The sequence below is a fragment of the Thunnus maccoyii genome, chromosome 2, assembly GCF_910596095.1.
Source record: "Thunnus maccoyii chromosome 2, fThuMac1.1, whole genome shotgun sequence".
In the NCBI taxonomy this organism is placed as follows: domain Eukaryota; kingdom Metazoa; phylum Chordata; class Actinopteri; order Scombriformes; family Scombridae; genus Thunnus; species Thunnus maccoyii.
The window spans coordinates 18,043,182-18,070,794 of NC_056534.1; the positions used below are offsets into that span (position 1 = coordinate 18,043,182).

General features: G+C 37.9%; 1 protein-coding gene across 8 annotated transcripts in view; it reads right to left on the reverse strand.

Annotated features, from left to right (window-relative positions):
- ctnna2 (catenin (cadherin-associated protein), alpha 2) overlaps positions 1-27,613 on the reverse strand; it is a 338,033-nt gene that overhangs the window by 217,831 nt on the left and 92,589 nt on the right. For 6 of the 8 annotated variants that reach the window (XM_042431131.1, XM_042431122.1, XM_042431154.1 and 3 more), the window contains one exon: positions 21,663-21,866. In XM_042431131.1, the coding sequence (XP_042287065.1) occupies positions 21,663-21,866 (204 nt within the window). Of the gene's footprint in view, positions 1-19,106; positions 19,243-19,636; positions 19,741-21,662; positions 21,867-27,613 lie in introns of those variants that run through there. The other 2 variants (XM_042431162.1, XM_042431177.1) reach the window with 2 other exon arrangements.

A 27,613-nucleotide genomic window follows, 5' to 3' on the forward strand; every position in this document is an offset into this window, starting at 1 on the left:
AATGATCTTGGTTTTAAGCAAATTACATGTTGCACAGTGACCAGAATGTAGATGAAATGGGATCAACCACGGTGTAATTACGTTAATTTATGAAAAGAGATCCCTACACCCATGTCTATGTTTAATTGTTTTGGAACAGACTCTTCATTAACCTCATTCCAATCTGTATCTAGGTGTGTCTGTGGACAAGCAAATCGAGGCACACTGGTATGGTTTTGTAATTTCTTTTTCACTGTTAGTAAAACAGTATTTTTTTAAACAGTAAATTGTTTAAGGAAATTTAAGTGTGCACTTGTTCACCACCAATAACAAAAATAAATCCTTTTTCTTTCTTCATAAAATGTATAATTCATCCTTCAGGGAGTACAAAGAGACACACTTTTTCTTGTTGCTCAGCAAAATTCAACAAACAAAGGAGCTCTTCTTCTTGCTGTCATGAGGTCACCATCTTGTTTTCTGATGTGCATGTGTGTAACGCACATCCATGACACAGACCCCCGATTGTATGATGTATGTATGTCCAAATACATGTTCACAGCTGTCTGTGTCCATATTGAAGTATGAACACCGCTTTAGTGAGAGGTCAGGAAGGACGCAAACACTTAAAAGTTGACTTATTTCTGTCTGACACTTTGTAGCATGTAGTATTAAATGTAATTGTCAACTGTAGTCTATCTGTTGACTCTTGCAGGCATTTGAATACAGTTTAAATGTTTACATTATGATGATTATCAACATATGGTGACACTTTAAGTGACAGGGGAGAAAAGAAAGAAAGGGCAACGCTGTTGTTTTGCTGGCATGAATATTCAGGAAAAGGCTAGTAGAATAAACACTGAGAGCTTTGGGCAGGACCCATGGTAGATACATAGTAAATTTTTATGTATAGTATACATTTTTAAAAGACTGTACATAAATGGCTCTTTGCCTTGTCAGCCACCATGAGAAGCTTTCTTGCATATTGCAAGACATGTCTGAGTCACCAAAAGTCACTGGAAATACTTATGACATAAAAATGATAAATGATGAATCAGACTTTGTTTTTTTGTGATTCACTGAATCTCTCCAACATTTCTCTACAATATTTGGTTAAGAAAAAATATGATTGCACATTCAATGACATACAGTATCTCTGAATCCACTATCGATTGTGTTTAATCTGCAATGGTTAAACATTGTTTGTGGAAACTGAAGTTTACTAAATAATGCCATGGACTTAAGCAGAAACTAGTTTGATTTATAAAAACTGCAAATCCCTGCAATATTTGTCTTGAAGTATGGACTGAAAAAATCTTATGGTTGCAAATTTGAAAATTTCTGGAGGGAATGTTTCATTTTCAACACCAGCCTGGAGAGTTCCCTTGTCCTACTTAAGGCAAAGCTCACTGCGGTTTTGAGCTGTGCCTCAAACTGTTTCTTGAGTTTCACTGCGCTGAGAGCCAAGACTGTTGTAAGGTTAAACTATCTGACAGCTTCAGTTTCACTGTAAACAACACAAGTCCTCAGGCTGATTTTCTCATACAGTACTTAGAGGTGTGAATTTTCACATGCTCCATTTATGTTGATCACACATGATTACACTTGGTTATATTGTGTTTCCATTGCTAAGCACAAAAAGGAGTCGTTAGAGATTGTTCAGGAAACTGGGAGAGATGAAAAGAAACATGTAGGTGGGAGAAGGAGTGAATGTCTAAATATATGTGTTTTAATAGCCTCTGAATGTGCTTTGCCTCAGTCTTTGTTTGCGTGTATGTGAGTTCACATGAATGTTCAGCCTGGAGGATGTTAAGAGAGCCTGACATTTAAAACCACATGTGAAAGTAAATGTTGGCATTTCAGATACACTGTAGGTCCAGTATATATCTAAATATAAATACATGTAAATCTATACAAGTAAACAAAGAATCATATACGGTATTTTCATATCTTCGGACTTTATATGAACTTTATTTTGTATTGACCTAAACATATTTAAACACCACAGTGAAATAATATTATGGTTCTGAATAACTGAATAACCACAAATGACATCATAATTGTTCAGCGGAGGAAGCTATGACAAAGCTTCATTCAAACTTTTTGGTCTTTTCCCCCTCTTCTCTCTCAGCTGTCTCTTTCTAAGCTGGAGCTGCAGCTGTGTCTGTGTGATTGAGCTAAAGTGATGTTATTAGTAACTGTGTCTTATTTCATGTTAGTACAGGGTAATCTTCAAAAAGAGGACATTCTGTTGTCCTATTTTCAGCCAATAGCAGTTACAGTAACCCCTTCCAGCGTCACAAGGTTATGTATTCTCTATCTTTTCCTCTGTATATCATGCTTGAGTGTGCGTATGTGTGGATTTAAAGCAATGGGAAAAGAGAAAAAAATAATAAGGTGCAGTCACAGGTCAAAACCTACTAAGGGCAGCATTACCACACTAAAAGATTAGCACAGGCAGAAGACTCCAGTTCTAGCCCCATTTTACAAATCCTCTCATGCAAATTAGGTCATCACCATGTCAGTATTCTCTGGGGGAGAGGAATGCACTTGAAAAACAGCATCAGGTGGAGGGAAAAGGCAAAAGAAAGACTTGTTATTACGCTTAATATGAGATAAGGCAAACTGCTGGGAAAGAAAATAGAATCATAGAAGCTAGTTTGGACCTCACGTAGTTTTGAAAAATGAATAACACACATCCCCCACGATTTACACACAGACATTAAATTTAATTAAAACTAGACCCAAGGTGAAGCAGTTATGGCTTTACAAAGTGCGTCTATCAGATCCAATCAGGCCAATAAGTGCAATTTTTTAATGCCAGAACACAGTGCCAAATTGTATCCGGGCTGTAGGACAGGGGTCTGCAACTTGGTTCGGCCATGGGCCAGCACGGTTCACTGGGGACCCAACATAGTTTACGTGGAGCGGAGGAGTGTGGTGGAGACACATGGTTGTTTTGATGGTTGGTTTGTTTGAATATAATTTTTGTAGCAATTTTTGAATAAAAGGAATCAATAAAAATGTTTGGTCGACTTTTGATATCTTGCCATTAAAACTTCGGTCCAAGTCTTGGCCTGTGTAATTGTCCAGAATGGACCTTGCTACTGCAGTATACCTACACTTAAAAGCTATGACAGATGGAGGGAGATAGGACATTATCTCTCTGAACGATTCATTAGGCCTCCCATTAAGGTAGACTACAGTCAAAGCCAATGTTCTGTGATAAAATACATCATGTATCTCTCAAAATTGTGTTAATGAAATTTGGATAATGAAAACTTCATTTCAGCATATACACTAGAAGTTTTAATATGGACTAAAAAGGGTCAAAAAGTGAAAAGGTTAATGTATCTACTGTTGGGCGATGTATGATCAAGCTGTTTATTCAGATTATTCAGCATTATCCTGTAATCGTGTGCATTTGCAGCAGGCATTTAATTTGTGCTTGCTGATGGCAGACTCGGGGCCTCATTTCAACTAATTTAAACTGTGTGTAAGCACTTGTTTCTGCATGTAGAATCGAATTTACCAATTTATTCTCATTTGTCCAAACGTGCTTACATTTAGAACCACTGTGTTCACAGTGTTTATTACCTGATCCCCTGTTTTTTGGTTTGTTTGTTTTCACTGTATATTTATTTTTTTTTATTTCTGTTTATATGAATCTCATTTAGCAGTACCTTAATATTATTAAACATTGTCTTCAGTTTTTTCCACACCTGCTACATTTTTTCGTAAGTTGTCCTAAATTTAGGCTACTAGGTCTTTTTTAAAGGATGTTATTTACCATGTATGGCAAATTTCAGGTGTTTCCTTATGTAAATGACCCTGTTTCTGCACAAGCAGATGGCAGTAGAAAAATAGGATTTATCATTGTTCACTGAGTACACTGTGCGCATATGTTATATATGTTCGAGTAATACCAACTTCTGTGTGCATACAGGCAGGTCTTACTGAACACACAGATTTAGAACTTGTGTGCTTTGAAAAATGAGGCCCTGTTTCTTGGACATCTATTCCAAGCACAAAATCAAAGAACCCAATTTTTACCAAAATACCAACACCTCATCTAGCAGATCCCATCTCATCTAGCAACTCCCACGCTGCATCCAAAATCACATACTATGCACCTCATACCCAGTATGTGTTCTATTGTTCAACATACTTTTGTGTGAATAAACAGTAGTATGTATCTTTTCATACACACACTTCAGCTGCAATAATCACATCACTTCCTGAGAGCCTCCTTGCTGGTTGGAGACGTGTAACCATGGTAGCCCGTGACAACCTCACCTCTACCAGCATACAATGATGTGACCAAACTATGATTTTAACTAATTTAAAAAATATATTACACCAGACAAAGTGAACTCAATACACTTAAATTAAAGCATTACTGACATTACACCAGAGCTGCCTTGATCACTTGTCATTGTTGTCACTACTGCACTGCATATCGGGATATTGATGCTGGCGTAGTGTCCAGTTCCTGCATACTTTAATATTTCCCCGTAAACGTACTGGTTTCATACTAAGGTTACGGACATAATAAAAAATCTCACATACAGTGTTAGCACACTGAATTGCATGTTACTATGGAATTTTGGATTCAGCCTCAGACAGACAAACAAAGAACATGCCAGGTCAGTAATTTACCAGCATGCTGCAGTCTATGTTGCCATAGAAATAGTGCTCTACTTGTGCTAACAGATTCTGTCTGCATCAGATCTCAACTTGTACCAGGTGACATATGTTCAAAAATGTTCAGTATGTAAATACTGAAATGCATACTAAGGTAAGCTTCAGCTCAAGAAGGCCTGACGGTATGCGGAATTCAAAGTACCTTAAATGTAGGACAATTGGACATTGGATTTTTGAAGAAGGTCCAAATAGGAGCAGAACATTATCACCTAAAAGTTCAGTGTGGGTTTAGTTCAATCACATAGATACTGTCTTGTTGCTTATCATAGAGCAGCCTTCAGCTTCATCGGAAAACTTTAACAATACATTTGGAATATAAAGTCAGCAGCTCTGTAGTGAGATTTACTGTAGCAATTATACTACATATAGAATGAATTAGCAGAAAACTGATGATTTTCATTGAATTTTATTTTTGTCTTTTGTGGACAAAATGATTACAATCCAATATTAAATCTAGTTTCCCAGACAGAAATTTCTTGTCTCTTTTTTAAATGAAATGATTGGTTCTTCTAAGGAAAACTAATAATACTAATATACTAATATTATATTGCAAATATGTTTTATTTATGTTCAGCTCTTTCATGATAATATTATTTACGTTGTGTTCAATTGTCATATTATTGTCATCTTATGTATCTGCTATGTTCAGGTTTCTCTTTTTCAAAAGACATGTATTAGACTATCTATTGAACTATGCACTTAAACAAAGTAATGGGTCTCTGTGGTGGTTTTCAAATGATGGTGAGTGAGGAGCTTTGATTGGTGGGAGGCTACTTAGCAGTGTCTGGTGCTGTAGAAAATGATTTTAATGTATAAATAACTTCTTATAAGCAACACAAAGCACCGAAATCAATCAATTTTGTGTAAGGTATGAAACTGTGTGTGTGTGTGTGTGTGTGTGTGTGTGTGTGTGTGTGTGTGTGTGTGTGTGTGTGTGTGTGTGTGTGTGTGTGTGTGTGTGTGTGTGTCTGTGTGTGTGGGAGGGCTCTCTGGAGAATCCATTAGCAGCACAAATCAGACCAGAAGTCAGAAGACTATAGCTGGTAAACTAGTGCATGGAACAGGCTGGTTTCCCAAGATCTGTTCAAAACAATAGCATGTAGTAAAACTTAAAGAAAAGAGAATGATAAAAGGATAAACCTGGTAAAATAAAAGGACAAATAAATAAATAATGATCAAGTCAATTAACCAGGAAGAAAATCGAGTCGATCAAAGTCTATCAAAAGCAAACTGTCAAAGCATCCTAATTCAGCAGAGCAATAATTCAAACCAATTTGTTACCAGCTAGTGTTGATTCTTGTCAAGCTCTGTTCTAAATTAACTTCAAAATACATAGTAAATCATAGAGATTTGATATAACAGAAAATAACTAATTTTTCATGTCCATCCTTCCCTAGAGATAAAAATGCAAGTGGGGTTTTTCTGGCCTTTAAATATAGTAATAAAGCTAACAAAAATCAATAATGCATTATAAAAGAACAGGCAAGAACTGGGTGTCTATAGAGTACATGATCTAACAGAACAACAATCTATTTCTTTAAAAGGTCAGTGAGCTATAAAGCTTGCTCAAACATCACAACCCCCTCTCATTCTTCCTTAACACTACAGGCACTCATATTTTCCCAATATTTCAGAGAATTATCACCCAGAAGCCATGAAAAAGCATTTTAGACCTTTTCTCCGTCTAAGTAATCACTTTATTAGTGACACAAAGATGAGTTTGTGCTGTTATATGGATCCAGAGGGTGTAATGAAATTTGACTGCTGCAGAATAACAATATAATAAAAACGAGAGGGAGACCAAGAATCAATATAATACATGCTCCATCTGTTTGACTGCATTTCTCTATGAATATAATGAAGTTATGGGATAACTTTAAATTGATAATTATATAATTAAAAGTAATAGTAATTTCTAAATAACAATGAATTAAGGGGATATTTCTTTATGTCTTCTAACTTAATAGACCCGATGTTAAATAAAACATGAAAAACATTTCATAAGCATTTCAATTCTAGCATATATTAGTAATGCAGCACATTTGAGCAAATTGTAGTTATTCTAATTGAAGGTCTAAGGATAGAGGATGTTTTATGCTGTACAGATTTTGAAGCCTCCTGAGGCAAGTTTGTGATTTGTAAAAATTAACATGACTTGACAGCAGAACAGAAACCACATATAAAAAATATGAGGGTGAAGGGCATGGAGGACAATCAGCTTTTTGTGTAAGGGGTAAAGCTTTGTACTGGGGCACCACTACATTTCACATGAATGTTCAATCAAAGAAGGGAGGGCCGAGAGTTAAAAAGAGAGAAACTGAAAACATTGTGCTCCCCTGCTTACCTATGCTTACTGGACTCAGTGACAGAAATTCTTTTTACAATTTTTATTCACCTTAAAGAGTAGGGTTAGTGAATAAAAAACAGGGAACAAAACACTGACCTGACAAGTCTGTCTGATATGTAAACAAACCAGTCATTTGCCTTTTATGAATCAATTTTGCTTCAATTAGCATCTACTTGATAATGTGAAGGAGAAAAGAAAACCATCCTGGAGAACAATATAAATGAGCTATTATTCTGTAGAGGTTTCATTAAAGGAGGTATTTTTTTTCCAAAACAATAATGTGTGCAAAAGTGCAAGTGTTGGTAAGATGTCCCTAACAGAATATTGACAAAAATGTAAAACTTATTTGATCAGCATAAAGTAAAGCAGAGACATGTGGTGAACTGCAGGACACCTTCAGTGGGAAATCAAGCCGTTAGTTATATGGAAAAAAGTTCAGCTTAATCACAAACATAGTCTGAATAAATTTAATTTTGTTAAACATTGTTTAAATTGCAATAGATGGCTCAGTTAAGATTGTATGCCCTTTGCAAACTTGATGATTGTGGATGATGTGCAGCAACTACAATGTTGAATGTAGTGACTTGTGTTTCCATTTTTAACGACTTTAAACCCATTGGTATCAAAAAAGATGGTGTTTGAAACTTGGATGACTTATAATTAGAGTGACGAGATGGATTTAAGAGGGTCACCGTGAAAAAAGGTGGTACAGTTCCTGGAACAAATGGTGTATGAATAGTGTATGACCTGGCAAGTAGAGGATGACTAGACGCTATTTCATCAATTTTGCTCACTAATACGTAAGCATTTGGCAGTATTAGAGGGAATAGCAACCCACTTATTGGAATAGAATGTATTAGCACTCACTGCTACATGAGGATACCCTGTAAAACTAATCCCGTTCTCCTCAGAAACAGCTGTTGACAGATTGAGGGACATGTGCAGGTCTTAGCTTATTTACGTAAAACGAGGAAGTGTCTGCTCTGCAACAGAACACCAGGACTGACAATAATGCCTGATTAATGTAAAAAGCAGGCAAACACCAACAGGATTCGCATAAGCCTTTATATGTACATAAACATTCTTTTTTTTTTTTTTTTTACACACACACACACACACATACACACACACACATACATAGTAGCATACACCCAAAGGCACAAAGGTTATAGATACACACTTTTTTCTGCAAATTGTGGACTGCATGCTTGATTTCCCAATGCATTTAGTCCCTTGCATTCATAACCCTAACATATGTAGCAGCTAATACAGTTAGAGCCCAGGTCTTTGCTTCTATGTCTGCTCACTTAATGATATTAGGGTTGATTCTATAGTTTGATCCAGCTATCAATGCCAATCATGTTAGCGCTGCTCAAAGCAGCAAGCCCTTGAGGGGGATTGGCATTGGAGGGAGGGGGAGGAGAGGAGAAGGGCTGGCAGCTTTCTAATGCAATAGAGCTGCCAGATCTGAGAGCTTTTTATTACATTAATATGTTCCTGGATAATTCTATCTCATCTCCTAATATGACTTAGCCTAAAAACCCAATTAAAGTCTCATTTATCCGATCACCTCAATCGGAGATGGTGACATGAGGGCGTTCAGACAGCCATGTGCTGGTTGCTTGCTACCGCCTACAGAGGTTTCTGTTTCTTCTGCAGCCACAGAAGAAAGCATAATTGGAATGGAGAATATAGCAGACAGTATTCTCTAGCTGATATTATAGCTGCCATTTGTACACTTGGTAAGCACATAGACAAAACAAGAGACACATCTTGGGGCTTATTGTTATTGGATGAGTGTGGAGGTGTTACACAGATCACTTCATAGACTTGAAGGGATATAATAAACTATGTGATGCAGTGTTAAGATCCAAACAATAATTGATGTAAGCTGGACATTATTAGACCATGATTAAGTCCAAATGACCTTCAGATCAGTTCGTTCCCACTTGAAGGTCTTGATTACCACAGCATTGGGATTTATCTTTGGCCAACAATGCAAAATCATGCCAGATTCAATTGCTTTGATCAATCCATGTACAACTTTATCCTATACAGATGGTGAGGGAGTTGAAGGGTAGATCATTCACCCCTCAAAATGTTTGCCAGTATCTCTGCCCAGTGGCATGGACAAGGGTGGGTAGGTGGGATGAGACATATCTGTGGTGAACTCTATTCAACCCGGATATGTCTGTACCCTTGCATGCCTCCTTTTTGGTAAAATGACACACCAGTTCAACTAAATTGTTCCTCATGGTCAGCCCAAGGGCCCTTCTGGTAAACCCAAGTGTTGGCCTGGTTGACTGCAGAGCCTTAAATGCCATTGTGGTCAACTGTCCCTATGGTTAGCCCAAGCTTCCTTCAAGTCCCAATCTGGTTGGCCCAGGTGCACCTCAAGTGCACTTCTGGTAAGCCAAAGTATCCCTTTTGATTGGCCAAAGTGCACCTCTGATTAGTTCCACTTTGGTATGACTTTAGGGCAAAAATTAACCCTAACCTTAAACTTTACACTAAACACTAAACCCTGCGCATGGTAAACATGCCTTTTATTTTCAGACCTGCTCTTGAGAGACTTTGTATTGTGTGACCTCAGCATAGGTGTATCATCAGCATAGGCCTTACCAGAACTAATCAGACAGAGTAGTCACAACTGCAAATGAGCCAACTGTAATAAAAAAAAAAAAAAAACCCACTGCTTTATTGATATAATTAGCATTGCTTTTCAATGTTTCTCCTACCATAGAAATTAGTAGGCAGACCACCCGGTAATAATAACCAAGTACCCACTAATCCCCATCAACAATCAGGCAACAGCGTTTGCCGTGCTATCCATCAGAGCTGTAATAATGTCTGCTGCTGTTAAGGTGCCACTCATGCAAAGCGAATACTTTCTGCTGTTGCCTGACTTTAAGAGCCTTTAATTGGTGAACCACTGGAAGACTTGTGAAACCAGTAAAGGAAGTCTCACCTTAGCCATTCAATTCAAAATTCATTTTTTGTCAGATAACCAGATTTTAATATTGGAAGGAAAAAAAAATGTTAAAAGAAGATGCAGCAACAGTCACCTAGTTAGATTACAAGCTGCAGGCAACAAGCATTTATTGTAGTTTGGGCAAACTCAAACCTAATCCATCATCAAGGTAAATAACACGTTTTCTCCTGCCGTTCCTGTTGTATAAAGAAAGAAGAAAAACTCACACCTTTCTAGCTTCACAGGCTTTGACCACAGTTGCTCATGGTACAGCACTGTGCACATAATTGACATATGAAGGGTACATGAAAACTAACGAAAATGAATTACCTCCTTTGGTGGTCTTTGGCAGGTCTGTGTGTGGAAACACCTCAATGACAGAGGTCAGAGGCACTTAAACCAGGATTATTCAAGGTAAAAGAAATGCCACATATATGCAAAAACCAATGTGAGGCGTAGAAGGGTTTCTGTATAGGCAGCTTGTCAAATTAAAGCTGATGGGTTGTAGCAGTGAAAGACCATGTCGGTTCCTACTCATGTCGGTTCAGACATAATCATCAAAACGGAATGATAGGCATTGAAGGGTAACTAGATGTCCTGATTAAATTGAGAAAGATTTTCAACCACTTGTCACAGTCTCTGTTGTGATAATAAGACTTTTTTTTTTTTTTTTTTTAGTTAGATTTTCAGAAAGTAACATTTTAAGAGCGACCTCTGCAAAATTGGAAAAATTTGAAGAACATGAACATGGCCACGGACTTTCTCTCTCTTTCTCCCTCCATCTGTCCTTCCTCATTCAATCTCTTGCTCTGTCTTCCTCTTTCTTGCGTTATCTTGTCTCTCGAAAAACAGAGTGAATAGCAGAATAACCACTTGCCCTTTTTTGGCAAACATAAAGCTATGTATTACCAACACTTTACAGCATATCAAAGCATTTTTGCTGATCCTTTCATGGCCTAGCATTTTTAAAACAAATATTAAAAGAGAGTTTTGGGAATTTGAAAGTAGTCTTCTAGTTTTACTACAATGGCCAGCACTGTCAGTACTATACTAAATCAATACTACTGAGTTAGCATTGACAAAAATATGGATATTAATCAAAAAAAACAAACAATCAAAAAAACATACTGCAGTACTAAATAGGTATACCTTAAAGTGGCAAGTGAAAGCATGCTTCATCTGTAGTAAACCTCAGTTTATGCCTTTTTATATCTTATATAAAGCAATTTGAATTGCCTTAGTGCTATACAAATACACTTGCCTAGTAAGTAGTAAAAACGTTATAAACTTTACTGGAAGAATGAATAATTATAAATCATCAAATAGTAAAACAAACTTTGAAAAATAGAGAGAACACATACAAGAGCTAAAAATCTGACTGCATGACAGCAGCATGGATAGCAAATTATCAGGAATATCATGGAATTATGAAATTCAGTGGACTGGAACCAAACTTAAATTGTGTTTGTCGAGGATTGTACAGAGGCTGCTCATGCCCTGGACAAAACTATTTGTCTTTGGTAGATAAAGTGCAATGTAATTTAACATAACAGACGTCCTATCTGTGTAGCTTCTGTTCAGGCTTTGGTATAACTGTGTCAGAGAGGAGCTGCTTCAACTTCGTGGTAAGTTTGAGCTGTACGTTGATGTGTTGTTACACGATTAGAAAGATGCTACTGTTATTTTGTTCAAAGACATTAAAAAATACTTACAAATAATGCAATCCCACATACATAAATGAATGGAACTGAGTCTTGGCAAAGTTACAGATAAATGGATCCAAAACATTATGGGCTGTTTGGTGACTGTTTAACAGCAGGGAATCTCTTTGAGCTTTGGACCTTCTACAGGCAGGTAGCCTTGCTATCTCAGCAGAGGACATTCACTGTGGGTCAGTTGCTTCAGCTGTCTCCAACTCGCTCTCAGACTAAAGTGGTGGGAATAAAGGAGTCCTCTGAGCCTCCCAAGGGCCTTAAATAGACTTACAGTTTTTACCTGGGCCTTCTGGTCAATCCCCTTCAGAGGCTATGTCTCTGAGCCAGCCTTCAATGGCTGAGAAAGCTAAGTTGTTCAAAGTGAGTGGTTTGTTGGTGCACAGTGGATTGCAGCTTGTCGTGTGGTGCATTAGGTGTTGACAGATGGGAGGGAGGGCACGGGACGCTGTGGGGAACCAATGATTTATTGCTGGGCCTGGGACGTTTAACGGGGTGTAAGTGCTGAGTCTGGAGGGACCATGATGTGAGGACACTTGGAAAAAGAGAGGAATAAGCAAGGGGATAACAAAAAAGAGTGAGGAGGTACTGCAAATTTACACTGATCATTAAAGGAAGATTTTGATTAACTTGTATTAAAGCAGGGGCCAAATTACTATCATGTGGCTGGCTGTCACAAGGAAACAATGTGCTTCTCTTAGAATAACACAGAAACCAGTGAGCACTAGCGCCAATGATGTCAAATGAAGGGAAACAGAAATTATTGATGGGAATTTCGTTCAATGTTATTTGCATTTAAACAACACTCATGTAACCAACTACCTGACTGGAAATAAAAAGGAGGAGAGGTGTGTGACAGATAGACAGAGAGAGAGAGAGAGAGAAAGAGAGAGAGAGAGAGAGAGAGGAGAGTAAGCAACAAGCACAAAAAAGAGAGAGGGAGAGCATAGAGACACGGCAGGCACCAAAGTGTGCACGTACAGATAATGGCAGGTCAACAATATAGCTCTGGGTATTGGTGGGTTCTCTCCTGCCACAGCACAAGTGGATGCTCATTATGCACATCTCTACTGGTGTGCTATTTGTATTGGTTATACCACCAGTGCTGCTGTGATGTAGGTTTGTAATAACAGCTTTTTTGACTATAATTTGATTATATCATTAATCTTTAAACTCCAGCAGAAAGATCGAGATATAATTGTACATTTGTGTACTGGCTAGTTTGTTAAAAGTACAAATTGTTGTGTGCCCCAGGTCTGTAAAATTCACATCACAGAAATTAAGTAACTCATCATTCCATTTTTAGTCTTACACTGGGATCAATTAAAAATAATAATTTGGTACTGAGAAAAGCATATATAGAATATCTCCTGGAAAACATGTTTGTTTCATAACAGGATTCATCATGTATACCATTAGTACTGTAAAGTGAAGTCCAGGCTGGCACAAAAAGATTCAGTCTGATTTACTATCAGACTTTATTAGCTGGAATTTCCTTTCATATTTGTATAATGGCTGCAAACTTTCATACTAAATTGCTGGATGTGCACTGCTGCATAGAGTTTAGAACAACAATGCAAAGAAAATGTGGTTCAGCTTGCAAATACCAATGTGTCAAAAACAAAAAAGCAACGAACAGGATGAAAATTCAAGAGACTAATTATAACTTTTACAAACTATTGCCAAGCGAAAAGATATACAGAGACATCTTATTTACGGAAAATGTGTGCTGCCTGATTGTGTGGTGTTAATCAACATATTCTTTCTGCTATACCTGCATCACACATCTGATGAAAAGACCCTCTTAGTCATTTAGTTACTGTGCAGTTATACCATCATAAAAAGAGATATAAATGCTGGGAAATGAAGCGGAACACAACAATAACAAGAAAATTGTAGGTATTCAGTACATGCTCATGAATAAAATGAATGCACTTGAGAAAGAAACACACCCTTTCCCTTCTTTTACTGTGTGTGTCAGCTTGTAACTCCTCAGGCCTTTGTGTGGTGAGGTGAGGCTGTGTTCATTTTTATGGAATGACAAGAGCCTTATCCAAGACATGGACGCTGGATTTGCTGGATTTTCAGCAACCAATGAGAACATGAAAAAAAAAAAATAGAACAGACGGGTCATGTAATGAGCTGGGCAGGGTTGGTGGAGAGAAAAAAAAAAAACAGATGGAAAAGTGGCACAGTTCCCTACAGTGTTCACTCTGACACTGTTTACATCCAACATTTTGTCAGAACGGCGCAGTGGCAAAGAAACTAGACAACTGACTTGATCAAGCATTATCTCTACATTCTCCAAGTGTCACAGTTATGTGTGCTCCATATCTTGCAAGTGTTGTTTTAGTTATACATTGGTTATACACCTTTTTATGTTAGTAATTTGAGGCTAATGCCATGCTAACTATAAACTCATTCTAGCCACAATTATACCATTAAACTACTGTTAAGCAATGTTTATTTTAGTACAGTTATTCTAGCTTGAAATGCTTTTGTTATTGTACTTATCACTTTCAGATTGACACAAGCCACAGCCAAGACCCAAAGTTAAAAGCCATGGATTGAATATTGTGACCCTATACCTAGTCCCCTGTGACAGAACTTATCAGTGCCATCATTCTTAATGACCCCTTAACACCCAATTAGCCTTAGAAAACCCTGTCAAGGTAAATTCAGCATTCTTGCATCTGTTACAGCTGTGCCCTTCAGCCAGCTTAGGGTGATAGACAGTGGAGCACATCAGAGGAGCTAGGGGACGGAAGATGTATTGATCAGGTCTTGAGACCAAAAAAAAAAAAAGAGAGAGATAGAGGTTAGATTTGTACTTTGCTTTGTGATCAATAAGTCATAACCAAAAAATATCAGGATACACTGCTTTGCAAAAATTAAAAAGCCTTTAATAAATGTGCTTAGCGCCTACGCATGTCAACTCACAGTCTTCTTCAGGGCCAGAAGAAGACACTTAGTATTTTTTTGGTTACGACTTATTGATCACAAAGCAAAGTACAAGACTAATCTCTCTGTCTTTTTTGTGGTCTCATGATACTGTATGTCCTTGGATCCAAAGAGCACCTGTTTTTTGATATCTGCATTCATGAAGTACCACTTCCAACAATCTACTGGCATTTGCTCTCTCTATTGATCAGGTCTGTTTTGTTCCGCTCTGTTCTTCACATTCAGACTTCAGTGACACTGAGATCACATTGCACTGTAAACAGAAGAATAATCCGCCGAGCAATAGCAGGCCCGTTCTGTGTTTTGTGGTAGTGCCTTGGCAATGTCAGGTTGTGTTAGACAAAATTCCTTTGTGGAGGTTTCTAGACAATAAGAAGAGACAGTGTGGGCAACTGTTGGCTCTGTGTGGTTTCTCTGGCCAGACTGATGCTTCCTGTCTGAGACTATACAAAATGGTCACAGATGGGAAGAGGCCCCAATTCATGACATGATTTTATTTTTAAAAGATAAAATCTCCATTTATCTTTATCTTGCAGAATTTATGCCAAACCCAATTAAGAAAACTTTTAGGGGTTCATCATTATTTTTTCCTCTCCAAAACTTTTTTATGTGCGATTCATCACCAAAAACAAACAGTGGCAAAAGTAGTAAAGCGGTCACAGTTGTTAGATTGTCAGTTTTGTTAAGTAATAAATAAATAAATAAATAAACAGATGAATAAATTAATGACACCTAACCATATCCAACGGTTGGAAAGGGACTTTTCACTGCTTCCAGATTGTCCAAACAACACTTCTTTTTAAGTATATAATGGCCATCAGCCCAGGAGCTCACTATTGATCACTGCTCACACCTTCCCTTCCCTGCACCTGTCAATGTTCAGTGTTCAGCAGCTTTGTCTGGTCTCACTATGTCTCCCTTTCATTCTTTGTCCCAACACTCTCATTCTCACACTTAAGACAATGGCATGACAAGAAAGGAGAAGATATGATTTCATGGCGACAGCACAAGCACAGAGAAACACACACATTTTACAGTATGTGATCAGTCACCCCAATTGTTGATTGAGCGTTCTACGTGGCAACTCCCAGATGAGCTGTGTGAGCAAGAAGGCCATCAGTCTCTCCCTAATGATCATCCTACCTCACAACCCCTGTTCAGTTTTATGTGTCACATCTAGCTAACAGTGAGATTAGTGCGCTTGCTATCACACTCCCTAAATCCTTCTCTATGCTGCTCGCAGTCCTGCCGAGTTGCCCCTTTTCACCTGCCGTGGCTTCTGGCTATGGCTATATTCTGCCCAGGCTCCCTTGACCCAAGCTGGTAATGCATTACTCTCCAGATCAATTGATAGATTGGCCCTGTCGTAGCTGCCGTAACTAAATCAGCTGCTCCTGATGATTCAGCACCAGCCAGGGAGCCGGGCCTGCTGTCACCAATCACAGATCACCAGCAGCTGAGACAGGTATGGACATTCTCCTGTCACTTGAACCTAATTTATTGCCAGCTACCACATTGATTAACCTTGTGCTGTGGTTCAAGCTTCCTATAAAAATTTGTGTGTTGGTAGGGGGCAGGGGTGTGTGACTGAATGAAGAAGTCGGAAGAAACATAAAGGCAACTGGATGTTTACATTACTACAGTAAACTTTGGACGAAAGGACTTTCACTGTACAGCCACGAGCGACCTTGTCAAAGTGGCGGCTGGTAACATTCAGCTAGGGGATTATGTCTCAGAATTGGACTGTTACGGTGGTAAATAATGTTTTTAATTACACTGCAGATTGAGTGGGAAACTATTAAGGGTGGGTAAAAAAATTGATTCACTTAAGGATTGTGATTCTTATCTTCTACGATTCCGAATTGAATCACAAATGCCAAAAATTGATTTTCTAAATGTTAGTTAATAATGTTATGTTGACGGAACGAAAACGGCAGAACTCAACTGCAAGGGCAGTGCAGCACCAAGACAGTCTACAGTAGGCACATGCTAGAGATATTTTGTAGTTCACCTAGTAGTGAGACAAACATATTGTGAATAGTTTCTATGCCATCAACCAGAGATCAACATCAGCGGAGCGGAGGAGCGATCTCCAGCACTAACAAAATAAACCGGCTGACCAACGCGCACTGCAGCATTAAACAACTTAAACCAATTCTGGTGCAAAGAAAAACAACTTTGTGCACAGTCTGTTTCACTTCAAAAACCCTGCACCCGTTCAGCATCTTGTACAACGATGGCTGTCCCGGGGCTAATGGTGCAGCAGAGAGGCTGCTCTCCACTGCTGGAAACATAACATTTATAACAACACAGCAGAGCAATCCACCCCCTTTACTCCAGAGCAAACACACCAACTTAACCCGTTAGGGTTAACTTAACCAGTGATATTGGTCAGTAAATTACAATTTCATTTCGTTATTCTAATACAGGCAGAATACTGTAGACTGCTTTCAAATGAATTAATTATGCAATTAACTTTTTAAAATCAAAAAGCTGCAGCACCATTTATAACTGCCAGTTTTGTTTTATATTACATCTCAGTGGACCAAGGGCACCAGTGAATGGTAAATTACAGAGGTCAACTTGTTCACATTTTGGTCTTTACTCATTTATTTTCTGTTGGCCAATGTGTCTTCCTGGGTCTGTTAGAAAGCATGGCCACCACCATCAGTCTCTTGCCAGTTTAGTCTGTGTCTTTATTCTTGTTAAGATTTCTTAGTAGTACAAATGAACATCTGTGGATAGCAAATAGATGTCTCTTAAAATATCTTTCAATCTTTGCACAATCCACTGCAACTGAGCATGGAATGCATATTGTGCAGCATTTCCTTTACATAGGCTCTACTTGAGAAGCCCACCCAGGTAGATTAAGACCTGCCCAGGTTGCTTTTTTTTTTTTCAACCAAGATGTGCAATAATCATTTCATAATGCACACTGATAATGAACCCACCCATCACACGCTGCACCACCCACCACCACAAGTACATTCTCAACCTGTGAGAAACACTGGTGTGCACATAATTATTATTAAGACTATAATTAGTATTATCACTTATTAATCTTTTGCATGAGTGTAGACAGCTATGATCAAACGTTATCCAGAGATGCTTATCTGGGTGATTTTTAACAGCAGTCAGTTTTAGGTAATGTTTAACATTTGACAGCTGTAAATTGCAAGCACAAAGTTTGAATGTTATGCTGTATGTGGCACTGCAGTAATGAGATGATTCACAGATCCCATGGCGCTTGAACACTGCCAATTGCCATTTGAACCTAATTTTTATATTTCGGACTTGCAGTAAAACTATATAAAGTAAAATCTCAGCCAGGGTCAAAGTACTGCCTACAGTGAATTATATCATGTGACTGTAAGTCATCTCTGACAAACAGACTATTTGAGGATGTCTAAAATGTCTAAGGGGCAGATGCCTTAATAATTAAATAAATAAATATACATTTCTTTAAAAGAAAAGGAAAATATAGCATTCCTGTTGTGCTCTGTAGTGATCCGAGGTATCACTGTCTAAAACTGTACAACTTATGCTAAAGTAAAAACATAGAGTTAAGGTCATAAACAGTAGCAATTCTTGTTTCTCAGAGAGGGATTAGACTCAACAAAGCTTCAGTTTTTTATGTATTTACAGCTATTTTAAGCATTTGCAATATTTATTAAATATTATACTTTATGAGCAGGCTTGGTAATGATATCCTCCATATTCACTCTTGGATTTTGATTTACCCTCACTGGGGATGCTGAGCTGAGAAGTAGAAGCATTTTGTTCTTTGTGTCTCTGTGATTTACTCTGTGTTCCTTGCTAGGACAGCCAGGGGCTGTCAACAATCTCCCAGCTGTAGCCTCTAAAACACAACTCATGGGTCTAATGAACCAAGGCACAATTACTTTAGCAAAAAGCTGCTGTGCCTTAAGAGGGGGAAAGGGCATCTGAGTGTTCATAAATGCACATGATTTTACTTTTTTTCATAAGTAAAAGGAGAAAATCTCTGTAGATTTAACACCATACTCTGAGTTATAGTAAGGATGGCCGCACATTCTTTGATGGAAGAGCTATATCTACATTTTATGTACATCGCAAAGTTGCAACAGCCTCTGCTTTGAACAAAAATCCCTTTTATGTTTGTTTATTGATTTTCTAGGCAGATTCTACCAATCCTGCAAAAAACTGTCTTCTATTGGGCTGTCTCATTAAGTGATTATAGAAATAAATGCCTAGATAAAGATAATGTTACTATAATTATAACCACAATTAAAAGGTCAGCTTTCCAAATTACAAAAAAGTGAAAAATACCTGTAGTGGTATCTATAGATGTAGTTCATTTTTATCTTTGTGAGGTTTTGGTCTTTCAATGAGACTCTTGCCACCAAGACAACACAGCAGAGATGAATGATTTTGTTTATAAAATAATAATTGTGAGAAGCAGAGGCAAGACGCTGCAGTAATCATGACCAAAAACCTCACACCACAAGGACAGCTTCTTTCCGACTGCAGCTGGCGTCATCAACAAGGCTCAGGATCCCCACTGACACGGACTCTTATCCCGCCCATGGACACTGCACGTTACATTAACATGAAATCTCATTATTTGCACATCTGTAAACCCACCACATCTAATGGCACCTTACATTAACACACATTTTGAATTTTTATTATTTGCACATTTACACATAGCATATAATGTTTATGCTATGGACACTGAAGTGAACAACCACCCATGAAAATGTCTGCACATGTTTCTGCAGACTAATGAAGGAATAAGTCTTGAACGTAAAGCAAACTTGCTTTTAAGATGATAAAAGAAGATCAGACATTTAATAGATTTGACATTGAAAGTTTCAGAAATCTCATGGGCTCCAGTTTAATGGCAAAATTACAAAGACCAGCATTAAGAAAAGTCATTTCAGGTCAATAACTGTGTATCCAAAAGTTCCTAGTATTTTTGCTCATATATACCCAACTAGAGTACGCACAAAAGGGTCGGTTGAAGTAGACGTGTGGGATGATTAATCATCATCGTCGTCGTCTTGGCCAGTTTCTTACCTCTTTTACAGCTATGTGAATCACAGAAGAGCATAACAAAAATGGATCACCAAATGAAGAGGAAATGTCCAGACTGGCTTCTCCAAGTAAGAAAATACTATTGTTTAGAGTTGCAACATGCAAACATATGACATTACAAATATGTAGCCAGAGGCCCATTATGTGCCCTTTTAACTTGAATTTACATTTGTGGAGGTATTGAAAGTCCCTTCATGTCATGTTATGTCATGTTTTCCATGTGTAATGTCATGCTTTTTTTATGTTGCTTTACAGCAACCATTATTGCATGTCCAGTCAGTTCCTTTGATGTTTTTGTTTTTGGTTGCCTTTAGTTTACTTTGCTAAAGTGATGTTTCATTTTATTAAATTCATGTTCATGTTTACATGAAAATCATCAAACAGTGATTATATACTATATGTATTCAGCACTGTTCTATACTGTAGTTTTAAATTTCTGTCAAGTAGTTGCTTTGCATTTAGTGATGGGATCATGAAATTATCAACAGAGTATGTCAAGCTGAAAAGACACCTGGTCCTAGGACATCTACGCTCGGCACATCGAAGAGGTGATTTTCACCAAAGTACCAAGACCTCATCTTGCACTGTCTCATCTCCACTCACCTTTGCACCTTTGGAACAGATACACTTCTATTAAATCAATACAGCTGTCTACACAGGCCCTGTAACGGTTCAGGGTTCCCTTGTGCAAAAGTGCTTGTGTATTGGGTTTTGAGCGTTGGGCTCTAGAGCATGCAGGCGGCACTAAACACTGTGCCACATTTTGTGTAGACACACAGACAGACTAGCTGCTGCTCTGCTGATGTGCTGCTCATGCTACGTTTCCTGTGTAGACACGGCGTAACACTCAATGTTTGATGGGAGGTGACAGTATTAGAAGAGGAAATATTACTTGAAATAGCAGGGAGAGGTGTTTAGTTCTGCAATCCCACAAAAGAGAGAAAAAGATAAAATACAGAAGTGACCAGCAAATGTGTTGGCCATAGATTGTAAAAAAGAAAAAAAATAATGGACGTAGCCACTGTGATGTCACCCATTGATTTGTGGACTCCCGTAATGAAGCCTCAAGTTTGGCATTTTGACTGTTGCCATTTTGGATTTTTGGAGTCAGAAGTGGCAATATTTGGACGAGAGGGTGTAGCTGACCCTAACGCTAGTTGCTAGCCGCTAGCAGCTAGCTTGGTTAGCATGGTGCATTTACAGTCTATGGTTAACTGTGATAATGCTAATGCTAATGCTAGTATTGTCGAACGAAAAACAGGCTTAAAACAAAATGTACTTACAGGATAAACTGATTAGCCAACTCCTTAGAAGATCTTTTAATACAGCTGAACGCTGAACAAGACTTTTTTAGGCAACCAGAATGTTACAATTAACTTTCATGAACTGAAAACACAATGAAATAGCTACACCTATACTCCTATTCAAATCTGGGGTTACGATATGTAATGTAAACAATGTTGTCGCAGTGGCAGCAACTTGTCAATCACAAAGTAGCCACACCTTAACGTATACTCTGCTTTATTATTTTACTCTAAATGGGACCATAATTTACAAAATGAACATCATGCTGTATTGAAGAAGACTTGAAACTAGCGATTGAGACCATAAACTCATTAGGAAACTGTTTACTGAAGTAATAAATCAAGTGAGAAGTAGGGTCATTTTCTGACAGACTTCTATACAATTGGGCTTCTTTTTGCAATCAGTGTAGCTGACCATTAGAAAGAATGCAGGTTTAAGGCACCAAGCTACCCACTTGAGAAAGTGTAGTCAGGATTAAGTAGAAAAGTGAAAGGAAATGAGCAGCATGTGTGTCTGTGTGTGTGTGCGCTCAAGTAGGTGCATGCACACATCAGCATGTGTGCAGTTGCAACTAGGTAACGGGTAAAAAATTATCAAAGAGGAAACTCACATTGTTCATGTACTCGCTCAACAAGTCTTGGAGGGCCTGTCGAACAGCGTTGCACTCAGCCACAATGCGTTCTCGGCGGTCGTCACGTGTGCACGAAGAGTCAGCCATTAGTGCAGCACCACTGATGATGCTCTCCAAGCGCTCCTCAAGAGAGGGCCGGAAACGTGCCTCGCTGAATGTCAAAGGGTCCAGGATGATCTTGTTCTGTAAGGCAAAAAGACGAAAAGCAGGTCAGGACAATATCACAGGCTGAACAGTGGAAATGACCAGTGGAAGACTGAGGAACTGTATCCTGTGCAAAATAAAAGCTGTAAATTCAAATAGTATTACAGGCTATGGTTAAATATGTATTATGAAGACTACAGTTTGTACTTTATTTTGTTTTCATCATGTAAACATGAATTACTTATAAATAGTGATGTAATAGTTGACGAATTTAAGTAAATTTGTGACAGAGGACTTTGGCATTTGGTTGTAGAGAGCAATTTCTGAAGTAGATAGACAGCAGCATCATCAACTGACCATATACAGCAAACAAAACATGCCAGAACCCTGCTAATCAGACACTGTACTCATTAAATGGTTAAACACTAATTAGGGAAGTACAGTGTTTCAAATAAATAGGACAATGTGCCTCTTTCTCCACTCTCTAATTAAAAGTGAAATGTTTCATTCTAAAAGCAGATTTACAGCATATGGAAAAACAACACATTATTTTAAGACACATTTAAACAAAATGAATACATGCTTGAAAAAAATCAAACATAGTATCAAATACCATTACGCTTTGCAACCATCTTAGACCTTCGTGAACAAAAGAGCTTTGAAATACTGAGTGAGAAATTTTAAGCTGCATTTCTCCCCCCAAAAGGGATAAAGTGTTTTGTAATAAATCCCTTCAAGGAGAAAATAGAAGTCAAACTGAAAAGCATCTTCTTGTCAAAAGCCCACAACTAAATAACTTTTCTCCCTTGCAACAAATTCTAATGACAAATGTGAACATCTGTCTAAGAAGTGCATATATTGTAAATTCATAATAGATTTATATTTGCTTAAAGAACATCAAATGCTTCCACAGAGTTTTCATACGTTAGCAAACAGCAGTCAAATATTTGCTACAGTTTGTTAATAAATTTATTAAGATGTATGCAAATTGTAGCTCTGAATGAGACTGAACTGTTACAACAATCAGCCACCATGACTAAGATACGCAAAACAAGGGTTACATGAACAAGGTCAAACACTGGGTTGCTTGACTTAGAGACAGTAAATGGATAAAGTGATACTCTATACAAAATATCTTTGAGTATAAAACATTCACTTCTTGTTGACTACAGGGCTGTCTGTTTAAGATAGTAACCAGATGCAAGGAAAAAAGAAGGAGACCTTAATGTTAACTCCACAGCTTTTCTAGCTCTGCTAAATTCATGTCTCTCTTCACAGGCATGTCCCCCCTTCTACATAGTGCACATAAATGTGTGTGCTTGTTGTGTTCATTTTGACATAACCACTATGTTAATGATATTCACACAGGATCTGTGTCAAGAAGGTTAACACAAAGATGTCAAAACATGTGTAACACAAACACATTATGTTCTGTCCTCTGCTAGACACATTGTGTTAAAACGAAATATTAAAACCAACCAAACGTGTATATATGTACAGTACTGTGCAAAAGTTTTAGACACTTTGGATGTTGAGATTCTTATCCATTATGCAATACCATCAGGGAGGCGTCTGATCAGTCCCAAATTTATTTTGCAGCTTGACAATGACTCCACACATACAGTCACAGACATAAAGAATTATCTTCAGTAACAAAAAGAACAAGGAGTCTTGCAGCAGATGGTGTGGCCTCCACAGAGCCTTGATCTCAACATCATGGAGTCAGTCTGGGATTACATGAAGAGACAGAAGCAACTGAGACATCTAAATCCACAGAAGAACTGTGGCAAGTTCTTCAAAATGCTTGGAACAACCAACCTGCACCGAAGTACCTTGAAAAACTGTGCAAGTGTACGAGGAGATTAGTTAGGATTAGTGCTGTTTTAACATTCAAGACCAGATGTAACATTTGCTTGTATATCATTGACAGTATATAAATATGGACGACACATCGCCACTTCCTACCGCTATGCAGAAGTGAAGCCAACATATCTCCTTTGCAGGAACTGCAGTCTTGCTTTTGTGATGTCATTTGGAGCCAGAGTCTGCGCAGTAGGGTTGGGCGGCGGGATGACGGCCCGCGAACATGCCCCCTAAACCATCCTGCTGCCTGACGGAGGTTTGAGAGTGGCTGTCACAGCTGTCAATCATGATGCCCCCTTTTCATATTGTCAAATAACTAATTAAAAACAACCTTATCAGAAAAATTAGCACTTGCACAAACATCAGTGTGATAAGAACTACCTAAAATGACAGAAACCATATTTAGGAAATATTTGTTTGATGTGTACTTTGATTTTTTAGTTTGGCTCATGTCCCATCCGCTAACATGGAAGGGGCAGGACTTATGACCTATACTGCAGCCAGCCACCAGGAGGCGATTGAGATGTAAAACAACTACATTTATACAACACAATTTGATTTAAAATTGGCATATGGCACAATAAATGTCCATTTTCATCACATTACCTCTATGTTAACCCTGCATACTGTTTAAAACATAACTCAGTGGGGTCAAAACACAAGTATATTATAGCATATCTTTATAATAATAATAAAATAATAATAAAATGTTAGCTCCTATCATCTCTTTCTCACTCTGATTCCAGTCTCACCTAGAGGCAAAATGCTTCTCTACATATGAATCTAACTGATAGAGTATTATAGAGGGCACAGTTGGACTTATAGGTTTAATCAAATAACCTGCATACTGTGGTAATGAAGCCATTTATTTTAATGCTCCCTTATCTTGTTTTGTTCAATTTGGAGACATAAGAATACCCATGGGTCAGTGAATAGAGACACCAATTCATGAAGCAGAGCAACAACATGTGCCTTGTAATTTACTGCAAACAGTGTTTTATCATATCTCCTTTCCATCTATTCACAGGGGGAAATTCACCTAATAGCAATTCAAGTTTAGTATTTCCATCCTAAGACTCAACAAAACCAGTTCCATAAAAAGCTTTTTTAGCTACAGTGCCCAGCCAAACAAAGGTTGCATTTCAGTGTTGTGTAAGCTGTAAACCAACTAAACATTCAACAATAACTCTGAGGGGGAACGGCCTTAAGATATGGCTCTGTGGCATACATGACGAGTCGCGCAAGTGTTGGGTAGTAGTTCGGAGCAAAGGTGCAGTGTTTGGTCTCTCCTCAGCCAGTCTAATCCTGGGGCAGGGTGACAGACTGTCAAATGATGCTTAATAACATGCAAGGTAAAAGAGGACTCCACCAAGCATAACCTACTTTTCATCTGCAGCTGGCAGGAAAAGTGTGTGTAGTAATACAAAAGAGAGTTTGGGGCTAAAGAAAAATAAATGGAGGTAGAAATAGAAGGGAAGAGAAATGCAGAAGATATAGAATTGATAATGGCTCAACATAAAAGACAAGCAATCCGACTCACTCGTTACCTTTTTTCTGTCCTGATCTTTGCTAGGAGATGGCCCACACTGAGCAACAGCAGTATTCCCAATAGTAAATGATCTTGAAAAAATCATGACCTTCAATTATGCAGTTTCAAAAGTGTTCTTGCAAATTTACTCAAAAAGTAGAATAACACAAGCCTAAAACAATTCATGTGTAATTTATAGCCTTAATGTAACTTATTTCATGCGGGTTTTGAATAGTTATGAATTCTAAGAGCGCAATCATCGTATATTGACATTGACGCAACCAAATACAGAAATGCTGCAGGTGACACAGAACACAATGGAAATAAGTTACAAAACAACAGTGTTCTGTTTTTGTAGCACATTTCTGTATTTGGTTGTGTTTTCTGTATTTGCAGCGTTTTTTGTTTTTTTTTTCTAAATGCTGTGCATGTGTTGTCAAACTGATGATGTTTTCTTCATTTGCTTGTGTTTTGTCTATTTGCACATTTTCTTTAATTGCTGTGTGTTGAGCTCTCCTGTGGTAAAGTTCGGCCCATCCATCCACCCCAATCTCCTTCCCTCCGCGGACTTTGTCGTTCTATAATCATGTCACCTGTCGTCCTCCTTTGCTCCCAATGGACAGGAGTCATAATTACTAGAGCCACTCGAGGGCTTTGTCACTTGATTGTAAACATACGCATAATTTTGGGGCATTTGCTGAAACAACTTCATTCTTGATTCTTGAGGACAGTACAATGACAAAAAATTGTCAAAAAGAAAAAAACCTTATTATCATATTAAGACATATTTTAAAGAAAACGCTTGTTCAATTACGTATGTATGGTCAAATGCCTTAAACCAAGACAATAATAAAAGACAATTAAACCAGCTAGTGAGCTCATGGTCATGTCTTATTAAATGGCAACAACTATCATAATGTTTCTTTTATCATGAATGGAATTGTTTTCCATAATACAAAATAATTTTCTTATGAGTAAATATGTAAGTAATTTGATAAGTAGTATGAGATCCCAAGTCATTATTATGCAACACTAAGTCCTAACTGTAAGATTTGGATGTCATAATCACAAGAATATTTTGGGGGAAAAGCAAAACATTTCCATAGGACAAAAATATGTTTGTATTATTTGAAAATTTAGGGAAATGCTGCGAGAAAAATCTACCATTGGGATGTCCCTGTTAAGTTGATCCGCTTGAAAAAAAATCCCTTGTTGCTTGTTTCATGCTTGTTGTGCAATGGCTATCCTTATGTTGAAATCTACATCAGAAATTAAAACTTTAAGACGGAAAAAAGGAACAGAACAAAGCCCAATACACTGAGGATCTCAACATGGAAAGATGCAAAGAAGAAAAGAACATAAAGGGAAACTGAGAACATTCCCTGAGGACTTTACTCGATTGTTATTCAAGCAGGATGTCAGGTTGCAATTATCACTGGGAGTTGGGAATAGGCAGAGTAGAAAGAGTAGCAAATGCTTGGTTGACAAAGGCTGGGAGGTTCTTTAGGTAATTGGCATTGGCTGAAGTCATCCTCCAAGAAGCTCACAAACGTGACTGATCAGTATCAGTTCTCTCAATGAGTTTCAGACTTTTTTTGTTCTGGAAGCTCATTATCAATTACTTGTTACTTGTTAAAACACACATTTTGCTGTAACAAAATTGAAGTCTATACAATTTCAGGCACCATTACATGCCTATTACATCCAGAAACAACCTTGTCTTTCATCACAGCCCCTCATCATAACTTTTTCCTTAGCAGATTATTCATTCAAAAATGTTATTCACATACAGTATATTCCATATTGTAAAACTAAAACCCCATTTCACTGATATCCATCAGAATTTCTCACTCTATCCCTCTTCAGGAAATTCACAGAGCAAAGTCAGCTTATATGCAGCGTGTCTAGTGATGGGGATTCAGTGTCTTGTTCGAGAATAATTCAGCACAGCAAATTTGCTGACACTGAACTTTGAAGCCTTCCAATACAGCATGTCAAAATATTAAAGCATCTCAAAATTCCTTGAAGAGTAAATTCATCTGAGCATGATGTTAAGTTGGATTTACTCTTTGCTTTTTCTTAATGCTGATATTTACTCTAAAACAATTACAATGTTAAAAAATATGCAATTTGGTTTTTGTTTTTTTCAGATATTTAAATGGTCTGGAAAAAATAGTTTTTATGATCAGATGTTTGTGGATGTTTGTGCCGAGCAGTTAGACAAATCTTACCTGCAGGCTGAGGAAAGAGTTAAGTTTTTTTTTCCTCTTTTCCTTCATTCTAGGCCAGGCTTTCAGTCTGTAATACTATTTGAATGTAGCGTTTGATTTCGACAGTGAATCAGGACCAGAGGCACCATTATGTTTGCCCCAGAGAGGGTGAGGTTATTAGTTTG